This window comes from Alternaria hordeiaustralica, assembly GCF_023758085.1.
Source record: "Alternaria hordeiaustralica strain BMP 2776 chromosome Unknown scaffold_1, whole genome shotgun sequence".
Classification (NCBI taxonomy): domain Eukaryota; kingdom Fungi; phylum Ascomycota; class Dothideomycetes; order Pleosporales; family Pleosporaceae; genus Alternaria; species Alternaria hordeiaustralica.
The window spans coordinates 493,634-520,562 of record NW_026056773.1 but is presented as its reverse complement, the minus strand read 5'-3'; the positions used below and the strand labels follow the sequence as shown (position 1 = coordinate 520,562).

The 26,929-nt window shown below is 54.0% G+C and overlaps 8 protein-coding genes across 8 annotated transcripts; 5 read left to right on the top strand and 3 right to left on the bottom strand.

Annotated features, from left to right (window-relative positions):
- Positions 1-720: 720 nt before the first annotated feature.
- Positions 721-3,190, bottom strand: J4E84_000183 (uncharacterized protein; the record flags this gene model as incomplete). Its single annotated transcript, XM_049382826.1, has 4 exons — positions 721-1,329; positions 1,388-2,351; positions 2,424-2,896; positions 3,029-3,190. The coding sequence occupies 4 exons, from the start codon at positions 3,188-3,190 to the stop codon at positions 721-723; spliced, it is 2,208 nt and encodes a 735-aa protein (XP_049248344.1).
- A 647-nt stretch (positions 3,191-3,837) lies between these two features.
- Positions 3,838-4,634, top strand: J4E84_000182 (uncharacterized protein; the record flags this gene model as incomplete). The annotated part of the gene is made up of 5 exons (XM_049382825.1): positions 3,838-3,896; positions 3,944-4,054; positions 4,146-4,308; positions 4,358-4,438; positions 4,503-4,634. The coding sequence occupies 5 exons, from the start codon at positions 3,838-3,840 to the stop codon at positions 4,632-4,634; spliced, it is 546 nt and encodes a 181-aa protein (XP_049248343.1).
- Positions 4,635-5,075: 441 nt separating this feature from the next.
- On the top strand, positions 5,076-10,301 carry J4E84_000181 (uncharacterized protein; the record flags this gene model as incomplete). The annotated part of the gene is made up of 3 exons (XM_049382824.1): positions 5,076-5,229; positions 5,279-9,968; positions 10,022-10,301. 3 exons carry the CDS (start codon positions 5,076-5,078, stop codon positions 10,299-10,301), a joined length of 5,124 nt encoding a protein of 1,707 aa, XP_049248342.1.
- Positions 10,302-11,909: 1,608 nt separating this feature from the next.
- Positions 11,910-12,572, top strand: J4E84_000180 (uncharacterized protein; the record flags this gene model as incomplete). Its single annotated transcript, XM_049382823.1, has 1 exon — positions 11,910-12,572. One exon carries the CDS (start codon positions 11,910-11,912, stop codon positions 12,570-12,572), a length of 663 nt encoding a protein of 220 aa, XP_049248341.1.
- Positions 12,573-13,901: 1,329 nt separating this feature from the next.
- On the top strand, positions 13,902-14,899 carry RPL2 (60S ribosomal protein L2; the record flags this gene model as incomplete). Its single annotated transcript, XM_049382822.1, has 5 exons — positions 13,902-14,003; positions 14,075-14,135; positions 14,193-14,287; positions 14,343-14,648; positions 14,699-14,899. 5 exons carry the CDS (start codon positions 13,902-13,904, stop codon positions 14,897-14,899), a joined length of 765 nt encoding a protein of 254 aa, XP_049248340.1.
- A 362-nt stretch (positions 14,900-15,261) lies between these two features.
- Positions 15,262-20,027, bottom strand: J4E84_000178 (uncharacterized protein; the record flags this gene model as incomplete). The annotated part of the gene is made up of 7 exons (XM_049382821.1): positions 15,262-15,933; positions 15,998-18,094; positions 18,546-19,086; positions 19,139-19,430; positions 19,490-19,741; positions 19,791-19,951; positions 20,014-20,027. 7 exons carry the CDS (start codon positions 20,025-20,027, stop codon positions 15,262-15,264), a joined length of 4,029 nt encoding a protein of 1,342 aa, XP_049248339.1.
- A 1,428-nt stretch (positions 20,028-21,455) lies between these two features.
- J4E84_000177 (uncharacterized protein) lies at positions 21,456-24,275 on the bottom strand (the record flags this gene model as incomplete). The annotated part of the gene is made up of 3 exons (XM_049382820.1): positions 21,456-21,494; positions 21,552-21,568; positions 21,626-24,275. 3 exons carry the CDS (start codon positions 24,273-24,275, stop codon positions 21,456-21,458), a joined length of 2,706 nt encoding a protein of 901 aa, XP_049248338.1.
- Positions 24,276-25,112: 837 nt separating this feature from the next.
- Positions 25,113-26,821, top strand: J4E84_000176 (uncharacterized protein; the record flags this gene model as incomplete). The annotated part of the gene is made up of 3 exons (XM_049382819.1): positions 25,113-25,115; positions 25,180-26,676; positions 26,732-26,821. 3 exons carry the CDS (start codon positions 25,113-25,115, stop codon positions 26,819-26,821), a joined length of 1,590 nt encoding a protein of 529 aa, XP_049248337.1.
- Between the last annotated feature and the right edge of the window lie 108 nt (positions 26,822-26,929).

Sequence of the window (26,929 nt, the reverse complement as noted above, 5' to 3'; positions counted from 1 at the left end):
GGCTTATGAATCTCTAGTACTGCGTATGTGTAGGTTTGTTGATTGTTTATTCCAATAATGTAAAATGTGGTAGGAGCTAGGAGTTTATGGCGTTAGTTGCCTAAGGGTCTTGAACGCAACGGCTTTATGTTAGTTGCGCAGGTTACGCGGCGCGGCGCGTTTCCAAGCTTCGGGGTGGTTGTGACGTCACTCGTCATGGGTGGAGAGGTTTGACGCGCTCCCTTTCTTTTTGGTGGGGTACGGTACGCGACAAGGAGGTTGACGACATCACCGCGGTCATTGCACCAATCGAGGAATACAGGCGTGAGAGTAGAGATCTAATTTACCTAGGAAAGAACATATGATATAGTGAGCATGTAGTAGACACTGAGAGCACCGTGCGGAACCTGTCTTCCGTTGATGTCCATGTGCACAAAACTCCACCAGATGCAAGTGTTCCCACGACACACACGGATAGCCAGGAGCAAGAAGCAAACTCCGTTTCATCATCAGGATGACGCATTCTCCACCATGAATTCGCAGTACGCAAAGCAAAAAGGAACAATCTGGTAAAACACTTTTGAAATGCAAGAGGATGCTCGCTCATCTGGTCCACGTCGATGGAGTACTCGAGGATTGACGCTACGGCGAAATCGTCTTGCAGCTGCGATGTCAGTGTTTGCAATCTTGTGTGAGCAGGGACAACTTACTTGTCGTTGATAGTAACATGTACGACCATGTTTAGCCCGCGACAGTGGGACGAGCGCTCGGATCGATGTCCTCTTTGGTATGATGCGCAAAGGTCGAGACGTCGATAACCTTGTCATGCTTGTATCCCACCCTCGGGTATCTACCAACTCGGATGAACTTGCAACCGCTTAAAAACTTGCCTCGCCAATCAGCATCCAAATCATCGCCGTTCTCGTGGTGAACGTTGAGCAAGATGGTCTTGACAACTCTTGACGGCCCTGTCTTGAGATAGTCGAAGTTGTTGACGTACTCGTATCCACCACGGGCGCGATAGCTGGTATCGACCATCTCCAAAAGTCGATCCACGAGACACTTGCCGATTCCCTTGGAAACGAACCCTGGGTGGACAAACAACTCCATCTCGAACGTGTAGCGGTATAAAGTCGCCTGACCACAGAAGTCGTCGAGGTGGATGAAACCGACTATCTTTTCGTTGACATAGCCCGGGTCGACCCGGTGCTGGTTGCTCTTGGAGACGGCTACTAGATATGGGAGGCCTGCGCTGGTAATATCCGTGATTCTCGCAGCGATTTGAGCCACAGTGCGTTCGTCGAACTCGTTTGCGAAGATGGTATCCCTGACGTAAAAGTTGTAGATCTCCTTCAATTGGTGTTAGCAGGACATGTGTTTCTGATGCAATTTAGGAAATCCAACTTACTGCGATGCCCCGGACATCCATCGCCTGAATGGGTCGGATATAAATGTTGGCTTCAGGGCGCAACCGACGATCCACAATCTGTTGAACAGGGGCCTTTGACTCCGGTATGGGACGGTTCCGTTTCGCCATCGTTTTGCGATACTTGTCCTCTTTATGCTTCTTTAATGCCTGAACTTTGGCTTCAGCGGAAGCTAACTGATGAGGTTCATTCGTTTCCGGGTCAACCCTAAGATCTGGAGCTTTGAGAGCGTGAAGATAGCTGGACGCGTGTGTGAGGCGCTTCTGGTCCTGGCTGCCATCGACATCGATAGTCTCTTCATAGATGATATCCTCGTAAAGCTCCCACCAAGGTAAGTAGTCGATGAGATCGTTTTTGTCCACAAGTTCAGGCTTGGACTCCTTCGTTACAAGTTTCTGCCAGTTTACCCTAAGGTTATCGCCCTCAATCTTTACCTCTAGCCAGTAGCGAGGTGCAACTTCTTTTCCGAGGGTGAACGTGTTAGGTGGGAGGTACACTTGGACCTCAGCTTCGCCAGGGGTTGCGTTAAACCATCGCTCTATGTGAGCGCCAAAATGACGGTCTGCATGACCTTTGCGTCCAATCCATGTCTCAGGGGCGGGCAGCCAGTGACCATTCCAGTCTGTCAGCTTCTTGATGTCGTAATCTGGGTCTCCATTGCTGTTGGACCTGAAGCTGATACCGCCATCACTGTCGCTGCTTGAGGGTATATACTTCATATCTTTTGTCTTGGGCCAGACTGTCTTCTTGTAAGGCTGTGGACCTCGAGGCCATCGTGGATTTCCCGGAGCTTTGGTAGTGGGTGGAGACTCGGCCTTGGGCTGGTCCCAGCCGTTGTAGGTGGTGGGCCCAGGCATCGTAGATCCACGCAGTCCGTTCTTTCCATTGCCGCGCGAGGTTGTTGGTGACGAAGAAGACGAATCTTGCTGATGATTCGCACCGTTGCTGCATACGTGTTAGTAAACCTGAATTGTATGACGTCTGTCACGGCATCGAGGCGCGCGATGGTAGACTTACGAGATGAGATCAGGCTTGCTGTTCATCGCTAGCTTCGACTGATTGGACGTAGAACGCGATCCATTGACAGCAACACCGCTGTCATGGGCAGAGTCTGCCTTTCCACCGTCGGCAGAGCTGCGGTTGCGGAGGTGAGGAGGGACGTAAACACTCGCTTTTCCGTTGGATGGCCCGGCCATGTTGTTGGCAATTTTCTTCTTCTTGTTGCGCGGGGATCTCTTGTTAGGCGGCTTCAGATGATTTTCTGGGTCCGTGGCGCGGGGTGTGGTTGGAGAAGTAAGGTTGGCAGGTTCGACGGTGCTAGCGTGGTGAGCGGCTGCCTTACCACGGCCGTTTCGACGCGGTTGCTTGGGTACGTTAGAGAATTCGGATTGCCGAGCTAGCCAGCTATCCGGGTCGTCTGGTTGTACGGGAGCGTCCTCCTCAGCTGCAAATGGTACCCAGTGATGATGGCCGGATTGAGGCTTGTTACGCTGGTGTTGTGTGTTAGTTGTGTTGTAAGAGTTGGTGAAGTGGGAAGACTGGGTGCAGGTGACAAGACTTATATGCCGTCACTCTGGGGCGGTATGAAGTCGGTACGAGAAGCGAGGTGCGCCTTCACTTACCGAGAGGTTTCCGAAGTCCTTTTCCTGCTGCCAAGTCATGGGTTCTTTGGCGAGATTCGTGTCGACCTGAGCGTCCTTGACCGTAGCATCGTCCAGCTCGATCAATGTAGGCAGTGGAGGCAGTGTACTGCGCGGGCACCAATTACGCGCGGTGCGGCTCATGATGCAGGTTTCCGACACTTCTGACTGGGAAGAGAACGAGAGGGCCCCAAACAATGCTGATGGGAGCAGAAGGAGCGACTAAAATGAAGAAGAAGAGGATATCCTTGAGGTGTAGAAGCATCCAAAGGCCTGAGTCACGGTTTTCTAGTGGTGAGTCTGCCTATTAGGTTTGGCGAGAGCATGCCAGCTTCGCCTCACCTCACCTCTTTCCTCATTGAACTTTACCTTGCCATGACACATCCCACGTGTTTACTGCTAGTGCCTACCGAGAAAGGCAGGCAGCCACAATGAAGACAGAACATTACGGAAAGAGTTACCAATGCGACATCAAGACGTACCTAGGTACACAGTATCTTGAGACAACGAATGATCATACATCTAATGGAATAGACGAACGGATAATTAGACGATGTGTCCTAAGCCATTTCCAGACTACAATCACTGATAAACAGTGGCAGGCGAGATGGAAGATTTCCGAGATTGCTAGAAGGCGACGTGATAACGGTGTTGTTGCTTTAGCATGCAATACCGTCACCTGGGCAGATGCAAGTGTCCGTAAACAGTTTAGCCGATGAAGGGACGAGCTCCACACTTACTCGACTGATTGCCTGACAGACAGCTAGAACCCGGAAAGTGAAACGCACAAAATGCTGTCAATACTACGGAAGGCGCGTCTCAAGGACAAGGAGATGCGAATATTGATGCTGTGCGTATTCCAAGAGTTTTTGCGAGATCGGAGGCTCACTGCATCAGTGGGCTTGACAATGCGGGAAAGACGACCATTGTGAAGAAGATTATGAACGAGGATGTGAACAGTGTCAGCCCTACGCTTGGTTTCATCATCAAGACGATCGAGTATGACGGGTACGTATGACAAACCTTGGCCGCCTGATGAGACTGACGGAACAGTTACAAACTCAATATATGTACTGCACCTGGTTGTCCCCTCATAAAGGTGTACTAACAGCACAGGGGATGTCGGTGGCCAGAAGACATTGCGGACGTACTGGAAGAACTATTTTGAGAAGACTGACACGCTCATCTGGGTTGTCGATGCGACTGACCGCGAGCGGATAGACGATTGTCGACAGGAATTGGCGGGGTTGCTGCTGGAAGAGGTTTGCACAAGCATGAACCCTCTCAAGCGTCACGAGCTAACGAAAGAAGCGTTTGTCTGGAGCCAGTCTGCTTGTGTTCAAAAACAAGAGCGATGTGCCGGGGTCCATGACGGAAGACGAGATTCGCGAGGTGGGTGAGGGCTTAGGAAGATGTTGAGCCTGGTTGGCGGGCCAATGCTGACAACGGCGTACAGGGACTGCGACTCGACGCCATCAAGACACACAAATGGCACATTATGGCCTGCAGTGCCATGACGGGAATGAACTTGCAGGAGGGGCTGGAGTGGGTGGTGCAGGATGCAAAGGCGCGCCTGTTCTTGTATTGATGCTTGTCGGCATGCATCGCGGTGCCAGGGGCACGGCAGCCCAAAGGCTGGATGCGGGTAGTATAGCGGTAGTCGAATGACAAGCTCCAACCGCCCAAGTGTGGAGCTGGCGTCGACCGGCCGCAGCTGGACGTCGATGGTATAAACAAACAGCCATCGAGGCCGTCTGGACGACCTGCATCCCTCCATCTCGCTGATTCTCTTCATCATTCGCTCATTTGGTGCTACCTGTCCGCGGGCTTACGTCGACATCGCATCTGAAACATACCCGAGCATTCTGGCTAGGAATGACATAACCGAGTCAAAGTAATTTAACGACCGTCTAGCTCCCAGATCCGCCTGGGATTCATCTCACTGCCGAGCAGCTTCAATCCTTGCGCATAACTCCCGTAGCGCACATTGGCCAGTGATAGCCTGCCTTTCTCGTCGCCCACAAGCACCATGGCGTCCGACGAGAGGGAAATCGATCCTTCCGAGTTTGTGCAGCGGATTCAACGGCTGGGCGACCAGCGGGACCGCGAAGATGCCGAGCGTGTCAAGAAGCTCGAGGAGGAGCTGATACAGGGCCGCAGCGAGCGACTAGCGCGCAGAGCAGGTTTGTTTTTATGCCCGTTAGAGTTCACGACGGCTGTTGACCCAAACAGAGCGAGCCCGCTCCATCTCCCCCGACAAGCCATATACGCCTCAGTCCCCGCGCTCTCAAGCTGCCACGCCCCGAACGGTGCAGGAAAAGGCTGCCAGCACGCCCACGCCCGCCATGAGCCCGCCAAGTCAGGACGCCGCCCGCGACGACTCGCTGCAGCGCCTCACGAGCTCGCCCACGCCCTCCGCCCTCGACGACACCGAGCCCAAGAAGCCCGCCACCAGCGCCGCGGCACTGGGGCGCTCCGGCACCCTATCGTGGAACCAGAGGCCCAAGTCTGGCAGCATACGGCGGCCGCTGTCAGTCGCATCGCGGTCCCCCGAGCGCCCGTCAGCCAGCAACACACCCGAGCCGCCAGCGTCCCCCGAGGCCAATCCCTCCAGAACCTCCATCGCCGCCTCGTTAGGTGCCAAGGACCCGGCGTTCTTCCGACAGACACAGGACAGTGGGAGGGGCGCAGCGGCATACAGGAAAAACCAGGACGAGGCGGCGTCAGAGACAGGCTCCGTGTCGGGCAGGAGACAGCTGCCAGGCATGTCACGCGAGTCTACAACAGAGCCCGAGGTCAGCAGCCCGCCTGCCGAAAGTATACGCTCCAGCTCGCCCGGCTCTCGCGGCGGCTCGGTACGCGGCAGCGCCATGCTGAGCAACCGCTTTTCCACCAACACGTCGGTATCAGGGGGCGATGCTGAGCCGCTCGCCAAGGGGCGCTCTCCTCTCCCAACGCTCGACTCCCAAAAGTTCGCTCCGCCGTCTGAACAAGGCTCGTCGATCGACGGTGGGGACAGCGAACGTGCCGCACGCGCCCTTGCCATGTCGCCGACACAAGGGAGGATTTCGCCCGAACGGGAACGATCTGCCTCGCCTACCAAGGGCATGGGCGGCTTCGTGCAAAGTGCCATGCTCAAGCGCAGCGATAGCGTAAGCAAGCGGTGGAGCACCCAGACACCGCCAGTCCTGAGCAGACAAAACTCTACCCTGAGCAACCGCGGAAGTGCCATAACAGGCTACGGCTCACTCTCCGGCCTCGACCGACCTAGTCTGAGCAGAGACAACTCCATCGAACCTTCGTCCTCCTCGCGTCCCGCCTCGAGCTACAGCAATGCGACCATCACGGGCGCCGACAAAGACAGCGCACCCAAAGACGAGTTCGTAAAGCCAGCCCTCCCTCACCGTCACAGCCGAGCCAAGTCTGTCGCGTCCACCTTCAGCGACAAGGACGCACTCAACGACGACTTCTCGCCCCCGAGCCCCTCGAAGCGGTGGAGCCCTACAAAGTCGACTTGGCTGGAGAGCGCGCTGAGCAGGCCAGAGTCGCCCAAGCCCAAGCAAGCAGCGCCGGCGCAACCTGCGTGGATGGCGGAGATCAACCGCATCAAGCAACAGCGCAGCAGTGTTGATCTGGGGAAAGGCAGCCCATTCGGAGAGCCATCGTCTGGTCGCACCTCGCCCATCAAGGACATACAACTGAAGCCTGTCGGTCTTCGCCGACCCGAGTCCCCCAAAAAGGAGGAAGGCGCTGAGCCTAAGAAGATGGAGACAGTCAAGGAGCAGTCTCCCAGCCCTACACCTGCATTGGCACCGAAGCCCTTGTTCGCCAAGAAGTCGGAATCTAAGCTCGCGAATGAGACACAAGCAGCGGCAGCTGAGCCTGAAGTCGTCAAGGACGCCCCTGAAAAGGCTGCTGTGGAAGCACCCGCTCCTACCCCCACCAAATCGCAATCACCGCCGCCAACAGCTGAACAGCCAGCAACGCCCACCGAAGCCAAGCCGGTGGCATCGCGATTCACACAGGATACAGGCCGTGGGTCTCCAGCGGCGAGGCCGAAAACCCCACCCAAGAAGGACTTCCGCGCCGGGTTGAAGCCACGCCGACCGCCGCCTGACAATTCGAAGAAGGATGGCGAGGTCAATGAGTTGCAGAACGTCTTTGGCCGGCTACGAAAGGCCGAAACCAAGAACTATGTTGCGCCTGACGTGCTCAAGGATAACATCACACGAGGGAAGACCGCGCTTAACGTGACTGGTGGGCCCAAGCCTACAGTCCGGAAAGACGAGTTCAGGGAGAGCCTCATTAAGAGGAAATCCACCATCTTTGACAAGGCCCAGGAAGAGGGCTCGGCATTGAAGCGATCCGACAGCGCATCGAAACCATCTCCTCCAACACCAGAAGCTATTGCAAAGAAAAAGGGCCTGAGCCGAGCAGACAGTGACCCAAAGGCTGGCGCTCCGAAAGAACCAGAACCCATACCAGAAGCTCTGGTCAGGAGGAAGAGTTTAGCTGCAAACAAGGCCATCATGAATGATAAGCCAGCACAGCCCGCATCCTCTACGACAAAAGAGCCAGCCATGTCTGGCAAGCTCGCGGGTCGCTTCAACCCTGCACTAGCCGGTATGCTCGCTCGAGGGCCACCACCTCTTGCGACGAACAAGTCTACATCAAGTGCTGAGGTAGACGTGTCTCCTACCAGGCCTGCGCAAGAAGAGAAGACTGGACCTGCCCCAGAGCTGCAACACATGACCAAGGGTCGCGCCCGCGGACCGAAGCGAAGGGCGCCGAAATCCACGACTGCCGGACCGGAAAAGACTCAGGACAAGGTTGAGGAAAAGGCTCAAGAGAAGGTACCTACTGCTGCTGTTGCTCCTTTGGTGAAACCAGAGCATGTCCTTCCTAGCTCCGAGGTTTCCAAGACTAACGGAAAATCAGAGGAGCGACCAGTAGCCAGGACGCCGGTCAGACAGTCGTCGACTGATAAGCCTGCCACGCCTGCCAAATCATCGCGCATCTCTTCCGGAAATTTCGGAAAAGCCTCCACTCCGGAGCTCCCCAAAAAGCCAGAGTCTCTGGAGTTGGACCGCAGAGTATCTGGATCTCAAGCCACCCCGAAGACGCCACGCCCCGAGTCTATCAACTCACCGAAACCATCGTCACCAAGAGTACCGAATAAGCCAACATCTCAAGAATTTGAAAGAAGGGTCTCTGGATCGCATACCACGCCGATGAAGTCTCCACTACCAAAGCCAGTCGAAACACCAACGTCCGCATCACCCACATCGACACCGACATCGCATTCTCGATTCTCCCGTCCCCTCCCGACATTGCCGCAGACAGTGTCTTCAAAACCCGCAGCGGAGAGTCCTAGATCAACGCCACTCAGAGAAATATCAACACCCAATGTAGAAATATCGCCAGCTAAGGATGAGCCCTCGCCCGAGAAGACGACGTTCTCCTCGGTCAAGAGCGCCACCACGCTATGGGGTAGGTCGTCGGCGTCTTCATCACCCGCTCCAACAAGGGTGAAGTCCCCCATCAAGCTACCAACGCAAGCGGACGAACAAGCTGCGATGAAGGACGCCGGACTGGTTCGCTCATCAGAGCCAGAAACCAAGGCCCTTCCCAACCCGCCACAGCCCAGCCAACAGTCACCGACTGAATCGAAACCTCTGCCACCAAAGCCGAAGCCTGTTGGCCTGGGCTTCAGCCTTGGAAGTCTGGGTGGATTTGTCGCGTCTCGATCACGGGACTCAAGTCCTCAATTACCCAAGAACGCGCCTATGTCACCACCAGGAAGCGCCAACAGGCCATTCTCGGAGCCATCCATTGTATCGCCAACCATCCCAAAGCACGACGGGATGTTTGCCGACTTCTTTGATGAAGCGCCCGTCACTGAGGGCCAGCTTCCCGACAACGTAGACACTATGTACACACTAAAATCGCCACCACTTGACCTTGGTCCGTCAGGAAAGATTCGTACATTACGCAAGCAGATCCAAGAAGTAACCGGTGACGGGAGACTTACATCTATACCCACGCAAGAAGAGCATATCTTGTTCCAAGATTCAATGTACTTGTGCACGCACGTCTATGGTGATGCAAGGGGCGGAAGACACACGGACGTGTACCTATGGGCCGGCAATGGTGTGCCCGAACCTACTCTGGAAGATGTGCAACTCTTCGCAAAGAACCACGCACGACAAAACCAAGGGACACTTCTAGTCATCCGTCAAGGTCAAGAGACACCGAACTTCTTTGAGGCTCTGGGTGGTATTGTCATCACACGACGTGGCGCAAAGCCAGGATCCAAGGAGTTCATGCTTTGCGGCCGTCGCCATCTCGGACACCTCGCCTTTGATGAAGTAGACTACTCTCTCAAGAGCCTATGCTCCGCCTTTCCCTACCTCGTCTCCACTTCGACCGGCAAGGTATACTTATGGAAAGGTCGCGGCTGTTCCGCTGAGGAGGTGTCCGGTGCTCGCCTCATGGGCATGGACCTTGCGCCCACGGGCGACTACAACGAGATCGACGAGGGTGCCGAACCTCAAGCCTTCCTCAACAACACATTTCCTCCCTCTCAAGTGCCAGCAAAGGGTCCTGCCATCCCACGCTCAGCAGACCACTGGCGCTACAAAGCCACCTCGGATAAGTACCGCGTGCGTCTCTACAAGATTGAACAAACGACCGGCCAACCGGCAGGATGGGGCCAAGCACTCCAGGTGAGCAGCTCCTTTTTCGCACCGCTGCTGCGGAGACCGTCTTGGAACGCTGCTGAACAGAGGCCACAGACGCCGCTTACGCCCAAGACGCCGCACGGTGCTGTCAAGACCGAGGTCAAGGAGATTATGCCTTTCTCGCAGAGGGATCTGGAGCCGGAGAACGTATATGTACTTGACGCGTTCTTCGAGATGTACATGTAAGTTGCCCCGTCATTGCAGATGTCTGCCACAGTTCACTAATCCTTCGCAGTATCGTTGGTCCCTTGTCTCGCACGCAAGCCCCGGCATTCTCCACGGCTCTGATGTTCGCGCAAGCGTACGGCATGCTCGCTGTATCGGAGGAAGACCGTCCGTTCATGCCCGTGACCACGGTCGTACTAGAAGGTGTACCTCGCGACATGAAGGTTCTGTTCCGACACTGGGACGACAAGCTCATCCCCGCTGCTGGCTTGATGAGCGGTAAACTTGGCCGAGGCAAGAGTTTGAGGATCGTCGGTCTGGAGAAAGCCATTGAGGCTACGCGGCGCTAGAGGGTGGGCGAAAGCATTCGTGCTTGTTACTGCGTTGTCATGAGCGTCTCGAAGGCGAATTGCATTTTTGCGCCTTACCTTCCATGTACATAAGTTATGCCTGCACTATATTAGGCGGCAGGTGCCTTAGGCTTGCACAACGGCGTCGCGGCGTCACTACGGACCGGCCTATGGCTGAAGTCGTTGAGGCAGTATTCTCGCTCACGCGACCTGTATATCATTACGTTGCTCAATCTTGTTCCCGGTTGATATCTGTTTCTCATTTCATCGGCCTTGTTTTTCAGCTGATGAAGAAACAACATCAATCTAGACCGTTGGAAAAAACGTCGTCGTGAACATGAACGTGGGCCCAGAACATCAACAGAGCATGATCGGAAATGAGAGGGAGATTCCCGCGGCGGGTACGCGATGTTTCAGCTGAACCGATGCAGGAACTGTTCACCCGCACTGGGCCGTATCCTTCTCGCCCTCTGGCTAGCACCACCGGTTCGATCTCGTTTCGCGGACTAATATGTAAATCTTCTGACCATGACTTTTGCCTTGATGATGATCATTGATCTTCTAGGGTGTTCTGCCGTCTTTCTATTATCGGAACAAGTTGAGGAGACAGCACCTTGCGCGAAACTGGTGGAAACGTCATGACATGTGGCGCTGTCTCATGCGCATAGTGGCGGGCTGTGCCTCAGAAACATGAGGCGATGGATAGTTGATGCCCTAAGGGTGTTTCACCGGGATCTGCATTGTAGTCTTGTTCGCATGACGGTGTTGTTGTGGGTCGTTCAGGCAATGCAGTTGCTACTGTTTCTTTTGATGGATTGATCGTACAGTAAGAACACCGAGATAATGATGGACGAGTGTCGTTCGACTGTCAGAACCTTCTGTTGCTGAGAGTTTCGCGTGCTCCCGCCGGTACTTCTCTCGGCTCTCCGTAGCGGCCGCTGCTGGTGCTGACTTGCCTAAAGACGCCTGGATCCGTCTGACGCGATCAGCACAGGCACACATGACTATTTCCCCCTCCCTTACACCGCATTCACATTGTACTCGGTCATAGAACACGTCAATGCTGCCAGAATAGCCACCGGTATGTTTCTTCGCATGGCAGGAAGCCCCAGGGTTATCCAAGCCTTCCCAAGCTTTTGCCGAGGGAAATAAGCACGCCGATCCATGCAACCATCTGCAGGAATGGGAGGAAACGCCAGGGCTTCCCCACAGAACACTATAGTCATCTACCGTAGCTTGACGGAGCTTAATTAATCGGGGGTACTGCTCATTTACACTACTGGTGGAATGGTCTGAGGACCAGGGTTCGAGCAACGGAATGCGTCCCCCGGGGCTCGGGAGCACGTTTGCATGCGGATAGTGGCAAGCGCTCAGATGGCGAGGCGACAGCGGCTTCGGTCATGGACCTTGAAACAATCGCAATATGTTTGGTGCGAGATGTTTACAGCCTTTTAACCGTCAAGTCGTATATAGACCAAGGCTTGGAAGGACGATTAAGCTCACCACCAAGCATCTACACAAGCAGCCTTCACTTCCACATTCTCTTCTTCACTACCAATCAACGTTCTTTTACAACAAATCCACTTTTCCAACCTTTCAATCTTCAAAATGGTTGCCTTCAGCTCTATGGTCCTCGGCCTCACCGCCATTGCCGGCTCTGCCTTTGCCGCACCCACTGCCGATGTCCCTGACTTCGAGCTCGGCTCCAAGAGCCTCGCTGCCCGCCAGGACTACAACCAGAACTACAAGACCTCTGGCACCGTCAACTTCAGCCCCACCAACAACGGCTACAGCGTCAACTTCCAGAACGCCGGCGACTTCGTCGTTGGCAAGGGCTGGAACAAGGGCACGACCCGCAAGATCAACTTCCAGGGCTCCACCACGCCCCAAGCCGGCACTGTCCTCGTCTCCGTCTACGGATGGACCACCGGCCCCTTGGTCGAGTACTACATCCAGGAGTACACCTCCAACGGCGCTGGTTCCGCCCAGGGCACCAAGATGGGCCAGGTCACCTGCGACGGCTCCGTCTACGACATCTGGAAGCACACCCAGGTCAACCAGCCTTCCATCCAGGGCACCACCACCTTCACCCAGTACATCTCCAACCGTGTGAACAAGAGGCCCGGCAGCGGCACTGTCACCACCAAGTGCCACTTCGACGCCTGGGCCAAGCTCGGCATGAACCTCGGTCAGCACAACTACCAGACTCTTGCTACTGAGGGCTGGGGCAACGCTGCTGGCAAGTCCCAGTACACCATCACCGGCTCATAGAGTGTTGACACACTTGTACATGAGGGCCACTGAGTGGCTTGGACAATCGACCTGGATCAAGCATTGATTTGTTCGCTGGCGCAATGCAGTGAACTACTGAAGAGCTTGGTTGTTGAGGGTTTTCTTGTTGTAGATTTTGGTTTTCTTCGTTCCTTTCTTTCGATTCTTTGGGGTCTTGACATACTCCTCGCATGTACATATTGCATCTTTTTGCTGGAAAAAATTCACTCTGGTCTGTTGTCTTGAAGACAGACAGCTACAAAACTTGCTTCTTCTTGCTTGTGATGTTTCGCGTGATGTCGAAGTGAACAGTGACTACTGTGCAGCTTGGCGGGCGGCTCATGTGCGAACTTTCAACTTTACTACCAAGCCTAATACCCTTAACTTAATCCCTCTGGGGACGTAGATTTTGTGGACGATCAATGCCATAAAATCAATATTTGGAGTCGGTTGAGAAAAGACGCAGGTGGTGTAGACTTCATCGCGATAACTTCAAGGTATAGACATCTTAAAGACTGAGGTTCAACAATTCTTCCGAATGTACTGTGATGACGTAGAGGTGTGTATCCGCCTTACAACGGCTACGAACATGTGTTCAGTTGGTGGTTGTATACTTGCGCTGTTCTGCTACAACTTCAAATGCAGAATGGGTGCAGTTTTAGAAGGCCCGGATTCCGCGGTCCAGAACACAGCCGAATGCGTTGGTTGATAAATAGCAGTTGTGTCGCATATATACTCGCGGTATCTGCCTTGCGCTTCTTTCGCTCCCATCATGCACTGAGGCAATGTTAGTAGGGCATGTGCACGCAACATACAAACTCGGGAAGACAGCCATCGTGTTTCGCCGAGGGCAGACTCTCTGAAAACCTCAAAGCTACCACAATCATCGCGCATTTCAAGGTACAATTCAATGACCAGCGCGGACAATGCCCAGGCCTCAATCTGAGTCAAGGATGCATACTCTTCTCCGTTGGAACTTCTGGAATCCGGGCCGTGTAATTCGGTGATGTTCGTCTAACAAGCCACCGAAGTTGAGTTGGAACGCGTCTTCTCAACGAAGATTCGAGGGATGCGATGCTGATTTGGGGTTTCGTTTTGACGAACCCTGTTCCATGGTAACAGCCGACACGATTTTTTGATGGATTCTGAGATTCGTAAATGGCGCTCTTGCTGTTGTTGTTGATGACGAGCGTCCAGGGCTGTCGCCCACGTTGGAGAGAGTGGTCCGTGCACCCACTAAAAAATAAGCGACGTGGGCTCTTGTCGAAATACCTATCCATTGTGCGAACTCCAACGACCGACAATCCAACTCACATCAACACCGTCGTCATGGGTAGGGTCATTCGCAACCAACGTAAGGGTCGCGGCTCTATCTTCACGGCCAACACCCGCCTGAACAAGAACCCCGCCCAGTTCCGCACGCTCGACTTCGTACGTTCGCCGCCCGCACAATCGCGATATTGGACACACACATATTGGGATATGAGGGCTAATGGGTGCAGGCTGAGCGCAATGGTTACATTCGGGGTGTCGTAAAGGAGATCGTCCACGACTCCGGTCGTGGTGAGTACCCAGCCGCGAATTGGACGTCTGGGCCATTTTTAACGATTTCGTGAACAGGCGCTCCCCTCGCCAGGGTCACCTTCCGCAACCCCTACAAGTTCAAGCAGAACACCGAGACCTTCATCGCCAACGAGGGCATGTACACTGGCCAGGTCAGTCGAAATCCCCTGGGCCGCAACAACGGGAATTATATCTAACATTGCCAAGTTCATCTACGCCGGAAAGAACGCTGCGCTCACCATCGGCAACGTCCTCCCTCTCGCTTCCGTCCCCGAAGGTACCGTCCTCACCAACGTCGAAGACAAGAACGGTGACCGTGGTGCGCTCGGCCGTACCTCCGGTAACTACGTGACCGTTATCGGCCACAACCCCGATGAGGGCAAGACCCGTGTCAAGCTCCCATCTGGCGCCAAGAAGGTCCTTCCCAGCTCATGCCGTGGTATGGTCGGTATCGTCGCTGGAGGTGGCCGCACAGACAAGCCTCTCATGAAGGCGTCGCGTGCTAAGCACAAGGTATGTATTGTGGTCGTATTTGGCTCAGCGCAGTCTCTAACACCCCACAGTTCGCTGCCAAGCGCAACAGCTGGCCCAGGACTCGTGGTGTTGCCATGAACCCCGTCGACCATCCCCACGGTGGTGGTAACCACCAGCATATCGGTAAAGCCTCGACCATCTCCCGGTACGCCACCCAGGGTCAAAAGGCCGGTCTCATCGCCGCGCGGAGGACAGGTCTGCTCCGTGGTACCCAGAAGACAAAGGACTAGAGTGGTGCTTTGTGATCTGGTGGCGTTGGTCTACGACAGGAACGACAAAGATGCGGTCGGTTATTCTCTCCATACCTCTATATGCGGGTGGCCGGGCGTTATAACGAAATGGAAACTTCTCGGCAAGCTAGGCTTTCTTCTACTGTGGCTTGCATGCATGATAGGTTCTTAGGGAATGTGATTCCGAAAAATGCATCTGGTCTGAACTTCTGACATCGTCCACTATTCATTGTGTCTATGCTGTGACGTTGTGTTCTCATACGAAATATGTTCTATAGCAGATCCGTCGAGGCATTAATGTCGCATGAATGTATGTCGCGGCTTGATTTGTGGAATCGGACATTATTACAGATCAACGACCCTCACGCTCCACCCATCTCCACATCGCCATCTCTATCCTCCGCTTCGCTCTCAGTCCCAGTCCCACTACCCTCATCCCCATCTTCCTTCTCCTTCTTCATCCTGTAGTCCATATCCAACACACGATAATGTTTCCTATCATCGCCCAACACAACAATTACTCTCCTGCCCTTCCTGCCATTCACAACCAACTTCATCGGAGTGAACCGGCCTTCAAACACATGTTGCGTGTGCTTCTGAACCAAATCCCGCGTTATAAGTATCTTGTTTCGTGGTGACGGTGGAGGTGTGCCTTGTGGGAGGAAATGTTGCTGTAGCGCAGACTGCGGAAGCGGGGTGTAGGTGATGAGAGGGTGTTGGTGTGGTATATCATTAGCGGCGGGTGTGTACTGCAGGGAGACGATGACGTTTGATAGCGATTTATCCTCTGAAGGGAGCTGCAAGAGGATGAGGAGACAAGCGTCGTCTGCGAACTTTGCGTCGAGGATCTTGATGTCTTTGGTCGATTGGGAGGCGGATGAGAAGTCGAGGGTGGAGATGGCGTAGGCGTGGATGTCGCGCTGGAGATTGGATATACTCTGTGCGTGTGAGAGGCAGTGGATGTGTAACAGAGTCGGTGATGAAGGAGAGGACAGCGCGATGTAGGTACTCATGCTGTCTGAGGTCGATGATGGCTGTGTAGTGTTAGTATGTATGACTTCTTAAGCGTTGGTGGAAGGAGAGAGTCGGGCAGCATACCTCAAACACCATCCTCATATCCAATACGCCCATTTCCCCGCCATCGTCAACCTCCTCAAGAACAATACCAGAATTCATCTGGATGTTGGCTTCCTGCCACCTGCTAATCTGCTTCAGCAGCCCCGTAACACCTGTGCCCAAATGGCTGAGAACATGTTCAAGGCATAACGCCTCCTCTTTGAACGTTGCACCTTCCTTCAACAACTCAATAGCCTTTTTCGTATCATCATAGCTCGCTTCCTCCCTGCCCTTAGCTTTACCATCCAACTGCGCTTCTGGTCTTAGAAACGGCGTAACATCTGACTTGGTAAGCCCATACTGGATATACGCCAGTACTTGCGAAACATCGACCCCAGGATCGCGCTGTTCCATCTCAGCTCTAGACTGCGAGTCCAACTCGGTAGCCTCAAAGTCAATGGTGAATCTCAACCATTTACTGAAGCTGTGGAACTGTCTCTTCTCTTCCGATGCGTACAACATGGCTGTGTGTGCTAGTAATCGCATATTCTTCAGCGTCTCTAACAGCGATGAGAAGTCCGACATTGGTCCGCTGAAAATCCAATCTCGGTCGTGGAACTGCGCAAGTCCACGCAGACGCGAGATGACAATCGAGCAACGGTCGAGTGCTGGAATGAGGTTCTCGTGAAGCAGAGCAAGAAGCGTGGTGAATGAGGAAGTAACGGTGTTGTCCCAGCGCTTGTGTCCTGCTTCTGCCAATTCGTCGACAAGCCATTCTTTGAGGACCGGGTTGCAGTTTCCTGTGCATGCTGTGTGAAAGAGGTTTGTGACAAGATCGCCTAGTTCCTTCTCTTCGAGTGTTTCGCTAATGTTCATCATAAATTTTCGGGGCAGGTCTTGCGCGTGTTTGAAGAAAGCGCGGACGCGTTGGAGGGTTTGGGTAATGTACAGGAGCAGGTTCTGTAGTTGTGATGTCTTTGCTGCAATGAGATGCAGATAGATGCCTGCGGAGGGGATGAAGTTCAGTGTCAGAGGGATATAGGCGATGCTCTTCTTTTGTGGCGAGGTGGTCGATGACGTTTGCATCAGGAGGCTGTGTGTACAGCTGTACGGATGACTTGTATGTAGTACTGGCGTGCTCGACATGTTCCAGGATCTCGGGAGCTGGACGTTGACTGTTTCGAGCGAGTCGTATATCGAGGGGTGGACTGTTCCACGGTCGGTCAGTCGAATGAACATGTCGACAGAGTTGTGGTCTTTCAGATGATGCGAATGCAGAAGCGAGTCCACCTCCGCCTGCGAACTGAACGCTCCAGTATCCGCCTGTGAGACGCGCATGAAGGGTAATGCCGGTGCAAGGGGAATTGCGGGGAGTTTGGGTAGCACCGATTCCATATCCATCATAGCAAGCTGATCCGGTAGGTCAGGCGCGATATCCAAGGTCTGAAAGTCTGGCTGTCGCTGCAGAAAGTCCTCCAGCGTGGTATCATCCTTGAACGCATCCCATTCCTCCGTCGTCGGATTGCCAAAGACATCAGTCTTCGCAGGCGTAACGCCGTTGGCATTCTTCGGTTTCAAGCCGGTGCGCTTCTTCACAGTCTCCACATTGATGAAGTTCAGGCCCCAGCCTATACATCTCACCCTAGCTGGATTCTCATCTTCTACCATGCTACTAGTGGCGCCCTCGACTTCCGGCAACATGACGTCCTTGTGCGTGACCTTCCCCGTCTCGGCACTCACCAAGTCCGTGCTTCCATCGCTCCAACTGACAGCGATGCTCTTGCCGTTGAACTCCCACTGCAGCGCATCAACGCGCAAATCCTCGCTCTTTCTTTTCAGTCCAAATGCTCTTTGACCATTAATTCGGTAGACATCGAGGCTCTCCTCATCTGTAACTAGCGCTATGAGATCCATGGTAGGGCAGTACGAGATGAGATGTGGATGTATCGGGTGCAGCAAGATCTTCTCCGCTTGCTGCAACAGCTGCGGCCCATTGCTCGAGTCGGTCGTGGCCATGGCTGTAAGTAGTCGGCCCCAAAGGCCGTTGCTGAGGAAGTCGGTTCGTGAGTGGAGGATGATGGTTTGTTTGTGCACATGGAAGTCGCGTTCTAGACCAGATCTGTGCCTAGCGCGCTCGCGCTATCACGTTGTTCAACATGACAAAAGCCAAGAAATGCAGGAACGGACAGTAAATTATCTTCAACATGGTATCATGCGAGATGCACTTCTCAAAGAGGTAGTAAAGTACGTGACACGTAAACTTGATGCCTGATAATTGAACATAAGAAATATTTGCAATTCGAGTGCTAAAGAAAGATACCATCCTTCCTCTATGCCTTCTGGGTATACATATCATGCTATCATAGTACAAGTACAAGTGGCCGGCACCTTGATCCGAGGCGCCTGTTCCACTACCCTAAACCCCATGTTACAAATTTCACCTCAAACGCCGCGATGCGATACAATGCAATTCCACAAACCAGTCGTGTCCTCAAACGTAGGACTTGTCTCCGTATGTGTTGAGACGCCCAAGACTGGCAAAAGCCTGCACCCATCGACTTTCATCATCAGTCTGTCTGTTTCATCGGACTGACGAGTTCCTCTTCGGTTGTACCGACTCTTTTTGCACACGCCCTCTGCCTGTGCCGCTGAGTCTACCATTTAACCTTGCCTCCTCATCGAAGCTTGTTCGTTTGGTGTTTTGGCCACCCTCCAAATCATCGTCGCTGTCGGCCAAATCTCCAAGCTCGAACTGGTTCTCAACGTCGTAGTCATGCATCAGCGCGCTACGGTCGCCAGCGTCCGCATAACTAGGCCTGCCATCACGAACGACACCAATCGACTGTCGCTCAAACAGCTCTTCGCTGCGCCGCGCTTGCATACTGCGTCTTGTAGGGAAACCGGATATGGCGTCAGAAGGCGGGCCGTCGGTGAAACGCGAGCCGTATGCGTTGCTGCCGTTGGGGTCTTCGCGCGAAAGGTTCAATAGATATACGCCGGAGAAGATGATGAGAAAACCACAGAGGAGGGAAATGGTATTGACGGCAGACGTGGTGTTGAAGCCTTGGAAGAGGAGGCAGGACGCGATGAGGGTGCAAGTCGTGAACATGACGTAGTAGAGGGGGTTGACACTGTAGTGGTGCGTTAGCACTCGCTGGTAAAACTTGAGGATGCAGAACGTACATGTTCGTTGAGAACTGGCTCAAGGCCTTGTTGAAGTAGTTCATCTGTGTGAGAATGCAACCAACCACCAAAATTACGAAGACGTATGTGGAGGGGTGCGTGAACTGGTTATTGCCCGCAAATGTCATCTTGAGGGCGATACCGAAGGCCTTGATGAACATGATGGAAACGGAGCCGGCGGTCGAGCAAATGGAGAGGTAAATGAGCGGGTTCTTGCGACCGTACTTGGGCGCAACACTGTAGATCATGAAGATGCAGAAGACGACACAGAAAGCGCAGTAGAAGAGGAATCCTAAAAACGTTGCGTTAGTCTCTGTCGTAGCCTAACGGCAGAAGCGCGCGTAAACGTACCTGGCTGGAGCGCAAGGTTCAAGATCTCCTCAACGGACTCGACCTCTTTGTCCGGCGGCGCATGTAGCACGATAATGACAGATCCGATAAGACATATCGCGCAGCCAATCTTGCCCAGAAGTCCTAATTGTTCGTCCAGGAAGTATGAGCCGAGGACCGCACCGATAAGAACTGAAAGGGCGCCGAGGGGAGTTACGAGGATGGCAGGCGCGAAGGCGTATGCCGCGAAGTTGAAGATCTCGCCGAGTACCACTGTATGCCATCAGTCACGCACACGACGTAGCATCGCGTGTGCACCCACTCGTTGTTATGCCGGCCCACCACACGGGGTTCTGTAGGTATCCAAAACCGTCGCCGTTGAAGCCCTGCTTCTCCATCGAGGCATTGAGGCCCTTCTTCGTAATGACAAAACTTGCGCCAATGGCTAGTGACGAGCTCACGGCCAGCATGAGTCCTACATATCTGTCCTTATCGTCAGTTCCTAGGGCTTCTCGTGCAGAATGGCGTGCCTTGGCGCAACGTACTTGTCTTCGACCATTTTGCCGGTTGCTGTAGGTCTATGCGACCTGTCTTGGTTATTTGCGGCCAGGTAATATCAATATCGACGTCGCTGTGAATGTGCGCAGGCGATAGCAACGGGCGTGGGTGGTGTGAAGCTAGTGCGCGGCGGTTGACGTTGGATTGCGTGGACTGGGGTTATCGATAGGCGCCTGTGTCGTGGCCTGCCGAAGAGGAAGGAGGGACGCCAGTGGAAGGAGCGATGATGCGCAAGCGCCGAGTTGACTGACTGAGCGACCGACTGCGACGGGCGATAGATATGATATGCAGGTGCGATGGCAGATGCGACGGAAGAGGTGGTGGGTTGGGGATGCTTGCGCAAGAAGCGATGCGCGTTTCACCAAACGCTGTTCCTGAGCCGAGCCAAGGATCAAGTGACTGCAACAAAGGTGGGCGAGACGTCTAGACGTGTCGAGGGAGCAAGCGAGCGCGGGGAATCTCGTGACCTAGGGCACGATCCAACGACAATGAACGAGAGTGAGAACGAGTGCAATGATTCAGGGCAGTGTTGTGATGATTGACCAAGATGCGTGCGCGTCTGTCTATCTATCGATAAACCGTTTCCCAACAAGGTGGCGTGCCGTATCGGTCTCGCCAGTGCCATGACCCCGAGGTTTCACGGCGGCTTGCGTCTTACGCAGGGGCTTCTTTTTTAGCTTCCCCTGTCCCCGTCTTTACGCTTCACCCACGCTAGGGTTAGAGCCTGTCGATCTCCTCGTCAGACAAAGACGCGGCATTCCATCCTGCAATATCTAGCCGCAAATATAGCTATAATTCTCCCTTGGCTTTGCGCGCCCTCATCTCTACAGGTGACATGTACCAGGAACAGCTGTGGGTGGAGTCAAATTGCCAATAGTGCCGTCTCCAGCTGGAGTGCTGCGCCTCGTGCTGATCTGTCTAGTTTCGACAGGCGCAACCAAAATAGCATACCTCGTAATCGCTCCCCCACAACATGCGATCGAGAATGATTACGTCGCTGTGCTGATCGTGGTTCACGTAACTATTCATCACCGAGGTATGGCTAAGGATCGTTCTGTGCATGTGACTTTTCGATTCAGGCACTCCAACTCAGGGTTGAAAGTGCATAGAGTCCCTTCAGGGTATCCTGAACTTCGACTCAAAACATCGGGTATATGGCTCGAGACACCTCAAGATTCCATATTTCCACCACCAGATCCTCCACCGCCCCTGGACATATCACCCTGACCTCCGCATACTCCAAGAAATTGTGCAGAAGAAAGAAACATCGCCCAAATTGCAATCCCTGTAGTGGCAGGGCATAACACAAAGAAAACGCGCAAGAAGATGCACTCTCTTACCTTTTGGTAACCATGTTCCTCCACAAGGTTTGGTATCCGGCGGCGCGCGCTGCATGGTCGGACCTGTTATTAGTATACATCATATTAGTTCAAGGGCGCACTGAGTTGAAGAAAGGGCGGAAATGAAGCTGCTTGTTAGTAGAGTCGAAAACCCGGTTGACTTTGAGGACGGCGGGCCTTCATACTCTGGGGCGCTTGGCGTCTGGTGCAAGATAGTCAGCGCATGAGCTTCGCTTATGTATAAAGATCGTGAGCTTACCTATAGAGTCAGATGCAATATCCGCTCCATGTCCAGCCTCGTCGATGGATCGCTTTTGTCCTTGTGGGGACACATCATTGGCATCGTTAGACGAGGCCGTTGTAGGATCTGCAGCTGAAGACGTTGCGTTCGCAGTCTGTCCAGCCACACCGTCCTCTCCGTCTTGGGCGTCGGTGTGATCATGTGCCATGGCCGGCATCTCTGAACCCTCTTGAGCAAGATCCGGGTCGGCGTCCCACTCAGGATTGTTTTCCAGATCCAGAAAGTCGTCCGTACCGTTCACATCGTTGCCATCCGTCACATCGGCGCCAGCAACGTTGAACTCGTTTCCATACTTAAAGTCCAGATCTGCCTGTTCGTCCTCGTACTCTTGGGTGGCGAAGTCTTGGTTAGTGTCGCCGTCGTATGCGTCTGCACCATAGTCATCTGTTCCATCCGCTTGAAAGTCCTGGAAGGGGTCCTCGTCGTCGAAGGCCTGCACGAAGTCTTGGTACGACTGTTCATTGTCGTCATTGCCTTCAGTCTGGTCATGTACTGCTTCGCCATGAGGGTCTTCGACAGCTTCCCCAGTGTTTTCGGCGGCATTCTCATTGTGGCTGAATGAGCCTACAGTAGAGCCATGTCCATCTGCGTTGGCAGATTCATCGCCTTGGAGCGTCGCGGACGAAGGTGAGGGCTCATCAGCGGAAGCATCTTCAGCGCTCTTAACATCCACGGCCGGTTCGTCTTCTTCGTCACTGTAGTCAATCAAGTCATCTTGCTCCTGCAAGCGAAGGGCCTCCGACTCGGCGTCGGTCTTCTCGCTCGGTTTAGGACTATCTTGCTGAGGTTGCTCCACAACTTCCTGAGGATTTGTGGATACGTCACTAGGATTAGCAGCTTGCACACTGTGGCTTTCTTCAGGGGCCGGTGCTTGCTCCTCTTCTGGCAAATGTGCAACCTCAATCTCCTCGCGCTCTGGATCCTCCGCATCATCACCCTCTTGAGCATTCTGCTCAGTGGGTTCTTCGTGTTGATCGAGCTCATTGTAAGAAGCATGATCGACCGATGTGTGCTCCACTTCATGCACATCCACTCCCTCGCCGCCATGGGCCTCTGGCTCATCTTCTGCTTCGTCATCGTGCTCGCCGTCGTGGGCCTCTTGTTCACCTTCTCCTTCATTGTGGTCACCCTTGCCGTCATGTTCTGGTGCCTGTGCTTCAGCATTCGCAGACTCCGGCTCCTCAACATGATCTCCCGCTTCTTCTCGCTGCTCACCGTACGCTTGATCTTGCTCCTGGGTGTCCCACTCAGTGGGCTCATCACTTGAAGCCCCAGAAATCATGCCAGCGAAATGTGTCTCACCAGCGATAACGGCAGCCTCAAAAGCAGAATAGCCGCTCCCTTGGTCGGCATATTTCGCGATGTCTGAGAGCAGAGTAGCGAAGCGAGGTCGCAACATCATGGAGATATAAAAGGAGTCTGGGTTGTTGTTGCCATCTTGTGCATGGAGCGAACGGTAGTATCCCACAAGACGCTCAAGCGAAACAGCTACACATGCCGTGTTGTCTTCGAAGATTTCCAGATTCTGCAAGTGCTCAAATTTGAAGCCGATCTCTGTCTCGTTTGACACATCCTCACACAGGGACATACGGCATGCTTGGAAGAGGTCTGACAAACTAGCCTTCGCAAGCGAGATGTCCTGAATGAGCCAGTCACCACTGTTGTCGTAATCATGCTGTTTGAAAAGCCAATACTCTTCGCCATGGAGGTTCACGGTGACAGATGGAAATTCAGATGAGTCGCTGTCATGATGCTCGCTGTCATGAGTAGTAGCTTCTTGTTCATAGCCGTGGTGTGTCGAGTCTTGATCTTGGGTTTCACCATCTGCATGTTGGTCCTGGCCTGGCAACATGACACCGCCGTCACCATCATCATTCTGACTGTCTTCTTCGTTGTCGTCGACCGATTGCGGGTGGGGTGAGGGTGCGGCTTCATGCGCCGCTGAGCGCGTCGGGCTGTCATCAGCTACGGTCTGGGGCTCTCGGTGCGGGCTGGGCGACTTGTTATCTGCAGACATGGGAAGTAGAGCTTGCAAATCAGCGGGTATCTCATCTTGCTGTTCAGTCATCTCCTTAGGCAGTTCGTCATGTACCGCCTGCGCGTCCGAGTAGTAGCTTGCGTAGCTTTCGGTTCGCAGCCACGGTGAACGTAGCTCGGGGTTGTGGTAGTCATCGCCCTCCTCCTCAGAATAGTCGATTAGGTCGTCATCTTGATGCGAGGTATTCGTCTGGATCGGGGGAAGGTTGGCTGCGGCAGACTGTGGTGACTGTGTGGGCTGTGCGGACTGATTCGGCTGTGTGACAGGCTGGTCTACGAGTGTGACGCCTTGATCTTCTTGGAAGCTGTAATCCTCCTCGATCACGTCCTCTTGGTCGACCATGAAATCGTCCTGCTCGCCAGGTACGGTCTGAGCATCCACGTCGTTAACGGAGGCTGCATCGTTCATGGACATCTCTTCGTCCTGGGGCTGGGGAGGCGGGGGGTCAAGATCTAAGTCGATGTCACCATCGTCGAAGTCGATGCCGCCATCGTCGGAATGCAGATCCATGTTGTCGTCGTCGGCAGTTGAAAATTCAAAACCTGGTATTGTGTGTGCTGCGGCAGCCATGGTATGCGATCAAGGGTGCAAGTGAGGCGTTTGCAGGCGTTGGTTTGTCGGTCGAAACACGTAGGAAAGGAGTGTGGGAAGCGCGTCACAGCTAGGTGCGAGTCACTACGTGGGTGGCGATGCAGCAAACCGGGGTTTGTGGTGATTGCGCAGCGTCGCTCAGAGGCTAAAAGGGCATGGCGATGAGTTTCGCACGAGATTTACGATGGTGAGAGCCTGTACGCGGTGAGGATGAGGAGGCTTGTCTGGAAATCGGACAAAGGAAGCACGCTGGTGTTCGCGCTAAGATGGGAAAGTGCTTTGGCGCAAGCGGGCAAGTGGTAGGTGCTAAGGTGGTTTCACTTACACTTGACGCGGATGCACTTTGTAGATTTTGGATGTTGCTGTTCTTGACGGCGCAAAGGATATCTCGCGTAGAAAAGCGGGAGAAGTAGTCAAGTTGCAGCTTGCAGGTGTTGTCAAACAGGCCAGCGGAGGGGAAGCTGCGTCAGTGAGGATTTGCCGCTAGGCAGACGGAACCTGCACGTGACCACAGGTGTCCACTTTGGAACCTCCAGGTGTTGCGACTGGTGCAGTTGGGCTGGCTCAGTGACCTGTCCAGCTTGCGTCCTGATTTTGATACAATCGTGTCGTGTTCTTGTTTCTTCGTACTGAATACGTCTTCTCACTCTCCGTAAACACGACAGGCGGAATTGTGTTCCTCAGCAACTTCCTGGCGGACAATATTCCCCACCACATTCGACAACGCGGCCTCAAGTCTAGGGGACATTGTACACGAAGCCAGTACACCCCAAACAGCACCACCAACCCTTGCGACTCCTACGAACTCTAGATACAATGGTATGAGACCACGCATAAGACAATTGGTGCGCCTCCCTCTACAACACCAAGCTGACGAAGCCAGGTGGTCCTCGCAGCTTCAATATGCACCCGAGGCGGCAAGGCGGTCGTCTCCCGCCAGTTCCGCGAGATGCAGCGCTCCCGTATTGAAGCCCTCCTCGCATCCTTCCCCAAGCTCGCCGATAGCGGCACCCAGCACACGACCTGCGAACAGGACAACGTGCGCTACGTATACCAACCCCTCGACGAACTCTACATGGTTCTGATCACCAACCTACAATCCAACATTCTGCAAGACATCAACTCGCTGCACCTGTTCGCTCAGGTTGTGTCTTCGATATGCAAATCCCTCGACGAGCGCGAGATCCAGAAGAATGCCTTTGAGCTTCTCACTGCCTTCGACGAGATCGTCACATTGGGTTACAGGGAGAACCTGACCATGAGCCAGATCAAGACCTTCTTGGACATGGAATCGCACGAGGAGCGCATTCAGGAGATCATCGCACGGAATAAGGAGCTCGAGGCGTCAGAAGAGCGCAAGCGCCGGGCCAAGCAGCTCGAGATGCAAAGGAAGGAGATGTCAAGATCCCAGCGAGCAGGTGGAGGTATGGGAGGCGGCATGGGCAGCGGAATGGGCGGTGGCATGGGCGGTCGTTCACCTTCGTATCCCGCCTTCACACCCAGCGTGCCTACGACCAACGTCACCGACACGTACGACAGCTACGAAGCCGAAAAGAAGAAGGCTACCAGCAAGCCATTGGCTCTGGGCAAAAAGGGCATGATGCTCGGCAAGAAGAACAAGACCAACAACATGTACGAGCAAGTCACTGGCGAACAGGCGCCAGCAGAGGAGGAACCGCTCGTCGCACCCAAGCCGTCTGCTCCCGCTGCGGTCGCTCCAGCAAGCGCACGCCAATCCACCTCGACCGATCGCGAGGCCGTACACATCACGACCAACGAAACCATCTCCGCCCGCCTGGATCGTGAGGGTCTGCTCAAGTCCTTCGAAGTCAAGGGCGAGATGCAACTCAAGATTACCGACCCCTCCCTCACGCAAGTCAAGCTCGACCTGGCCACCGGTGACACTCGCGGCGCACAGCTGATGACACATCCCAAAGTTGACAAGGCGGTCTTCAGGAATGACAAGGTTCTTCAGTTGGCCGACACAACCAAGGGCTTCCCTTCCAACATGGGCATAGGAGTCATGAAGTGGAAGCTCGCGCCACGGCCCGACGACATATCTGACCCACCTATCACCTTCCGCGTATGGGTCGAGGACTCAGGCAACATGTACAACATCACTGTGGAGTACGAGCTCACCGGCGGTGACTCGTTGAAAGATGTCACCGTCACCATCCCATACCAGACCGACGAACCCAACGTTTCGAGTTTCGACGCCGTATACGAGGTCAGCGGTGACAGCATTGAGTGGAATATTGGTGCCGTGGACGATGCGAACAGCTCCGGTAGCTTCGAGTTTGAGGCACAGGCTGGCAGTGATTCTGAGTTCTTCCCTATGAACGTCCGGTTCAGCAAGGCCACACCATTCGTGGATGTCGATGTAAGTCATCTCCACTCGCATTTCTTGATATCTTCAAAGCTAACAACCGGCACAGGTCTCCTCTGTAACCCTCCTTTCCATGGGCCAGGAGATCAACTTCTCCAAGGACGTCAAGTCTGTTGCTGAGAACTACACCATCTCATAGAAGTCGGAATTATACGGTGAAGGTTCTAGAGTTGGACGATCAAAGAGCTAGTCCCAATGTCATATCAATAGCTCTCTGCCCAGGAGATGACTACTCAGATAGACGAAG